This window comes from Galeopterus variegatus, unplaced genomic scaffold, assembly GCF_000696425.1.
Source record: "Galeopterus variegatus unplaced genomic scaffold, G_variegatus-3.0.2 Scaffold4103, whole genome shotgun sequence".
Classification (NCBI taxonomy): domain Eukaryota; kingdom Metazoa; phylum Chordata; class Mammalia; order Dermoptera; family Cynocephalidae; genus Galeopterus; species Galeopterus variegatus.
Genome location: NW_007730214.1, coordinates 195,662 through 202,646, shown reverse-complemented (window position 1 = coordinate 202,646; position 6,985 = coordinate 195,662). Strand labels below are relative to the sequence as shown.

Below are 6,985 nucleotides of genomic sequence, written 5' to 3'. Positions count from 1 at the left end.
GTGGGCTGTCATTAAATGGACACTGGTCTCACTCTCACCCTCTTCCCCCAAATGCAGAGCCTACTGTTACCTCAGTGACAATGGAGGAGCCGGGTGTGTCGTATACCCAGCCATCACGACAGGGGCCCAGCGGCAGGTAGCTCCTATTGGGGACCAGACCAGCCAGCGGGTCCTGGCAGCCAAGGGTGCTCTGGTTCCAGTCCACCTCATACCGCCGGCACTGGTGGAGGAAGGCTTCATCTGGAGCCCCCAGGCCTGGCACCGTGTAGTTGAGCTCCTCGGCCAGGCTCCAGCCACAGCGATGGCTCAGCTCAGCCACCCCAGGGCTCAGGCAGCGGTGGTCGGGAGTGAAGCCCAGGAAGACGATGCCCACATAGATGGGGGCGAAGAGTACAGAGAGCAGGCACAGGGTAAGGAAGGCTTGCTTCTGGAAGCAGCCGAACTCCCCAACCTGCTCCAGTATGTCGTCCACGGTGGGCATGACTGGGGCAGCACCCTCATCTCCTGGACCTGCTTGGGCAGTGGTCGGGTTCAATGTCTCGTTCAGAGTTCTTTGAAAATAGGGTGGCTTGAAATCAAGTTGTCCAAGCATGATCTGGAGATCATCCAACCAGCAATAACCTTTCACCCCATGGCACCAGTTCCAGGGCAAGGGCGGAAGGCTGAGTTGCTGAGTTGTTTGCTTTGCTGGGAAGCGAGTCTCCCAGGCTCAAGCCCTAAGAGGACTGGAGCTCACCCGTGCAGCGAGAGAAAAGAGCAGGCCAGTGCTGCAGAAACCTCCCCACGGCCTCGTGAGGGCTTTTCCGAAAATATCATCTATTAAAGAACATTTTACAACTCAGATACATCAAAGGTAGCAAACTGATGACTCAGCACAGCTCCAGGTCCATGAGATCCTGCAGCCTCCACGCCCCACTAGAGTCCGAGTCCCACATGCAGCCCGGCCGCCCAGAGCCTCTGCTGAGCCACCGAGGCCCATGGAGCGCTTGCTCTCCAAGCCCCGTTCTATTTGCCTTGGAGGTATTTAAGGCCAGAATTTGGTGGAAAAGGGAACCCGGCAGCCAGCCAACCAAACCCGTGGCAATCCATAATAAAAGCACCGGCCTCTGTCTTTGAAACACCTAGTTTATTCTCACAGTGGCCTCCAGGCCAGTGCTGACTCCCCCACTCCACAGCCAGGAAAACAGAGGCATAGGGAGGTGGAAACAACTCTCAGTGTGGGCGCCGCTGCCGAGCGTGAGCCTCGCCCTCGCTGCAGCACGACCTCCTCATTCATCAGGCCGCCTTCGGCTGCCCTAGAGGAAACCCTCACGGCTCATCTGTTGCTTCTTTTGTTCACTCAACAAATATCCGCTAGGCTTGGGACAGAGACGGAGCTGTCCCAACTCCAAAGAGCTGACAGTCTGCGGGGGAGATAGACTCTCAAAGTAACAATCACCAGGCTGTGACAGCAGCAAGTACAGGGCCCAGGGGAGCCCCGACACCAGCCCCTCAGCCCAACACGTGCCATGGAAGGTGAAAGGGATGAGCGGGAGGTGACGAGAAAGACAGGAGTGGGTGGCCCAGACCCCTGCCTCCTGGGGCTGATGCCTTCGAGTAGGTGCAGAACCTGGGACTTGCTTGTTACTAATGGAATCGGTGAATGTCACAGAAGACACCTTGATGGTTATGTCACATAACATCCCTTCATTAAAGCCAGGGGCCCTGCTTGTCAGGGGAGGCCCACATAACAAGGAAGGGAAGGCACCTCTGGCTGACAGCCAGTGAGAAACTGAGACCTCCATCCTACAGCAGCAGGGCCTGAGTCCTGCCAACAGCCGCGGGAGCTTGGAAGCATCTTTCTCCAGATGAGCTAGTGATGAGGCCACGGCCATAGCTGACACCTTGACTTCAATGTCAGGCAGTGCTGTGGCCACCCTCCTGACCCAGACACCAGAGACAAGGGGTGTGTGGCTCCATGTCACTCAGTTTGTGGTAACGTGGGTCTGCAGCAATAGGCTCAAAACCTCGGGCTCCTGGGAGTCGCAGAGCATGTGAAAGACCAGGGGGGTGAGCTCAGCTCTGCCCTGTGAGTCTGGGCTGCTGCCCTTTCTGCAGGTCTGTGGCTGTGCAATTATGCTCCACATGTGCCCAGCTGCCCAACAGCAGCTCCCTCTGGGACCCGAGTGCCAGACTGGCCTCTGAGGTCAGGGCACAGCAGCAGGGCAGGACCAGAGGCCAGCATGGGTGGGTCTTCCCTCAGCCCTTCAGCCTACATGCCTGGCCTGGGGCTGCTGTCTGTGGGGACAGGTGCGGGGGAGGCAGCTTGCACTAGCCAGCCCTTTGGGGATCCGGGGCTCCGGGGATCCGGGGCTCCTGGGCTCCCTGCTGGGTCACCTTGCGCTGCTCCAGGGAAACAAAGAGCACAGGTCTGCTCATCGTGGGGCAGACATGGGAGCCAGGCAGCTGTGTCCTCGGCCTCCATCCCAGAAACACAGTGCTCCCCTCCTCTGGTGCCTGGGTCTGACTGGGGTCAGAGTCCTCACCACAGTCCCAGCACTCTCCAGCAGTCTCAGTGCCCTACTCTTCGTCCCCAACCCAGACGTCCAGGCTCTCTAGAATCCACCTGGGACTTCGGCCTCCCTTGGCAGGCTCCTCACTGCCTGACTGTGAAGCAGCCTGAGTTCCCAGGGAAACTGGCAGGGGGCCACCTCTGCACAGGTGTAAGATCCCAGTGGGCTTTGGCACTGAAATACTGCCAGCAGAAAACACCTTGCCCTGCCCCTCGTTTCAGTGCTAGGAGGGCCAGAGACAACAGGGGTGGGTCCCTACATGTGCACACAGGAGGAACAGATAAACAGACACATGGGATACCAAGTGAACCCTTTCATTTCTGAGACTCTCATCTCTCTTCTCCGTGGGCACTGGGGGCTGGCACCTGAACCCCAGGAAGCCACTTGATGGTTTGGTAAAAAGCATGCACCAGTTTTGGGACTGCAGCTCTGAAATCCCCCTTCTTTACAGGTTTTCTTTTTTGGAAGTGCTCAGCCTCTGAGATGGAGTGGGGGGACAAAGGAGAGAGAAACCCCTCCCCAAAGGAAGGTCGTGGAGCACACTCAGAGCTGGATGTTTGCCCTTTCTGCCAGCCCTAAATGTGTCAGCACCCATGACAGGAGCACCCTGTATGTGCTTGGGAAGCAGTCAGGGTGCAGATGTCCTGCTTTCAGCATACACTGGGGAGCAACCTGGGCCCCTCCCCAGCCCCTCTTGCTAGCGCCAGGCAGGACAGCCTGATGCCCACTGCTCACTTATTACATGGAGCAAAGCAGCTGCCCTGGCTCTGGGCAGGAGCTGCCCTTCCCAGTTGCTCGGTGGACTCCGGCCCTCTTTCCTTTGCTTGGACCAGGGAGCAGGGGAGGCCGAACCTGCCCTTGCTTCCATCCCTTTTCCCCTGTCTCCCAGTTCCATGGTCCAGGTCCATGTAGGGATGGCCAGACATCCTGAGCAATCAAAATTGAAAAGGGGAGAAGTGACTGAGGGCTGTGGCCAACTGAGAATGGCCGTTGCCACCCTCCTAACTGAGCATCTGGGATGACAGAGCAGGCTCCTTGCTGAGCATGCCACTCATGAGCTGATGGAACCCAGAGTTACCTACGTTATAGATGAGAAGCCAAGGCCCAAGAGGAAGGTCACCTGCCCAGTGGCACACAGCTGGCTCCAGGCCAAGTCTCAATAAATCAATCCACTCAAAGCCCCCCTTGCCAGTGACCAATTTTCCAAAACTCCCTGTACCTCAGGCCAACTCACTAAATGTCCAACTAGCCACACATTCTGGGTGGGCGCCTCTCACCTGTTCTTCCCGAGACCAGGGAAGAGATGGGGGTAGAACCGGCTCCGGGAGCAGGAGCAGAGCAGGGCTCACCCGGAAACACAGAAAGGAGACAGCCGAGTTCAAGGGCAAACCCAGACGTGCACATGAAGCATTGGCACCGAGGGGCGGCCCGGAGAATCCAGGTGACCTTTCCGTGAAGTGGTCTTCAGCAAACGGGCCTGACTGGTCCCCACCCGAAGGACCGTGATGGCAGAGTGTGAGGAAATGGATACGTTGCACAAAATCAGCCACGATTCAGCAAGTCAGTCCCTGGGGCCTGGGCCTGCCACCCACGTGGTGGTCCGGGTGCCAGGGGGCACCTTCCTGGGAGGAAGCTCCTGCCACTAAGCAACCCCCCACCTTGGGCTGTGCTCAGGCCCCTGTGGCCTGTCCCAGGCTCCAACCTTATCACTGGGCTCTGGGTTTGAGATTTTCCTCTCTGTGCCCATCAAGAAGGAACCACTGCAGTGGGGGCAGACCTCTCCTCACAGCCAACCCCTTCTTCCAAAACAGCACCTTTATTTCAGGGTCATCAGGGGACAGGTGCTAAGGGGACAGTTGTTAAACTGCACTGAGGAGTGTGGCAAAGTGCAGGAGCCACGTGAGCCCCTTAGCCAAGGTAGCCCCATATCTGCTTTACTTGCCTAGAACCATCTCCTTGTCCCTGTCTGTCCGAGCACACACAGGCACTGGAAGCCATGCATCGAATCCCCTCTGCCCTCTCCAACAGTCCCTCCCTCCCACCTCCAGAGCCCAGAGGGCCACATACTCCCAGACCTCAGTGCTGGGGCAGGGGCCCTGGGAACATGGCGAGGCCAGCACACCAGAGGGTGGAGGGGACCCGCAGGTGCAGGCGAGCCAGGACCAGCACTGGTTTCTCTGTTCTACTCCAGCTGGGAGTGCAGGCCTAGCTCCTCCCAGAAAGGAGCCTGCCCCTCTCTCAGCAACCCTTTCCTCCCCACCCACCCTGCCCTCCAAAGGGACCCACAAAAACACCTGTTCACTCACTCACACTCATTCACTCACTCCACAGATGTGTCATGCCTACTGTCTGCCAGGCCCTGCTGGTGCCACTGAGGACACAGCAGGGAACCAACATCTCCACTGGACACAAGATGAGGTATACGATCACCAAGATGAGCAGGTGGGCCAGAGTGACAGGTGGCAAGTGCTCCGGAGAGAATAAGATTCAGAGAACAGAGCTGGGAAGATGGGGCTGCATCTTCAAGCCAGGGGCCAGAGAAGGTTTCTTTGAGGTGACATAGCCCAGAGGGAGGTGGAGGAAGCATGCTCCAGAGAGAGGGAACCGCAGGCGCAGAGGCCCTGAGCCTGACCAACGTGTGTGCAGCCGGATGAGCAAGGAGGCCATGTGGTGCCACAGAGCCAGCACCGGGGCCACGGATGAGCCAGACGGGCCAGGGGGCGATGGGGCAGGTCCCGTGAGCCCCGANCGCAACGCCGAGGGTTGCGATCCCGTTACCAGTCACGAAAAAAGACAAAAAGGAAAAAAAAAAGGAAGTGTCCTGGGCTCTGCTGCAACGCTCAGCTCTGCTGTCGTGCCAAAGACGAGATGTAAGTGAAGGAGCGTGGCTGGGTTCAATAAAGCTTCACTTATGGACACTGGGATTTGAATTTAATCTGATTTTCACATTAGGGGATACTTTTCTTTTGATTTTTTCAACCATTCAAAAACATAAAGCCTATTCTCAGCTTGTGGATCATGCACAGTGGGTGACATGGGGGTCCCTGGGCATGATAACCCTTAAAGCTCAAGGTGAGCTGGTGCCACTGTCACTGCAGCTGAGGGGAGAGGGACACAGTGACGTGTCCTCCTGGCTGCTGTCATTCTCCATCTTGGAGTAAAAGTATTTCCCAAGCTATTTTTTGAAGAAAACCTCAAAAAGAAAAGGAGGAAAAGACAAGACAGTTAAAAAAAAAGAGACTCAGGACCACGAGACCTGGAAATTCTCTTTTGCTCTCTCCCACTAAGCTCCACCGGTGCCCGCAGGGAGAGAGCATTCCAGAACTAGATCTGAAACTTATGAATGAGGCCTTCTTGATGGATGTGTAAGCACCGTATCTCTGTGTGTCTGTAAGGGGGCTGGGGGAGCCCTAAGGGATTTCCAGGGAGATCGAGAAGCCCAGCCCGAAGAGTGTCTGCACCCTCTGTCTCCAGGCAGCAGTGACTCGGGACGGCTGTTCTGTTCCCTGTCCTGGGCTGAATCATGTCCCCTCAATCCCCAAATTCACATGTCGAAGCCCTAACCCCCAGTACTTCAGAATGTGACTTTATTTGGAGGTAGGATCTTTAAAGAGGTAATTAAGGTCAAATGAGTTCGCATGGTGGCCCTAATCCAATATGCCCAGTGTCCGTATAAGCAGAGAACATTAGGACACAAAGGGAAACCTGTGGTAGGACACAGAGAGACAGCGGCCTCGAGAGAAACCAGCGCTGCTGACACCTTGATCTTGGACTTCCAGCCTCCAGAACTGTGAGACAACACATTTCCATCGTTCCAGCCACCCCGACTGTCATACTTTGTTGCAGCAGCCCGAGGAAACTAACACAGACACATGGACAGCAACCTTCCAAACACCAGTGACATCAGGCTCTCCGGGAGAGCAGGTGTAACCCCACATCATGACTGTCTCCGCAGGAGCTGAAGGAAACCAGAACATGCCACCCTAAAACATGCCACTCTGGCATAAGCATTATTTTAAGCTGAAGGGAACTGATAAGAGGCAGACAGATATAAGATGAGTTCCCTCCTGTCCCCATTTGCCTAAAGCCTGACATACCAGTACATTTTCAAAGTTGTCCCTCCTCCCCTCTCTACCAGAACAAAAGGTCACCCCTGGCACCAGAGGAATCTACATAAGAAACTTCACTCACTAGCCTTTACCTACCATTAGTTTCCCATGGATGTACCTTCCCACAGTTCCCACTTTCCTCTGTCCTATCACTTGTCTACAAATGTATTGTTTTTTGTTAAAGACACTCCATAAGCCAGAGCCCTACGCCACCTCTTTGAGTCACTCTTTGCCTGAGTCTCTCACATGTATAAATGTATGTGCTAACAAACTTGTTTTTTTTCAATTGAAACATGATTGATTATACATATCTGTGGGGTACAG

At 55.7% G+C, this 6,985-nt stretch overlaps 1 protein-coding gene across 1 annotated transcript; it reads right to left on the bottom strand.

The window, feature by feature from the left end:
* Positions 1 to 70: 70 nt before the first annotated feature.
* On the bottom strand, positions 71 to 481 carry SLC22A1 (solute carrier family 22 (organic cation transporter), member 1; the record flags this gene model as incomplete). The annotated part of the gene is made up of 1 exon (XM_008586759.1): positions 71 to 481. A coding segment is annotated over exon 1 (411 nt), but the record flags the coding sequence as incomplete, so codon positions are not given.
* Between the last annotated feature and the right edge of the window lie 6,504 nt (positions 482 to 6,985).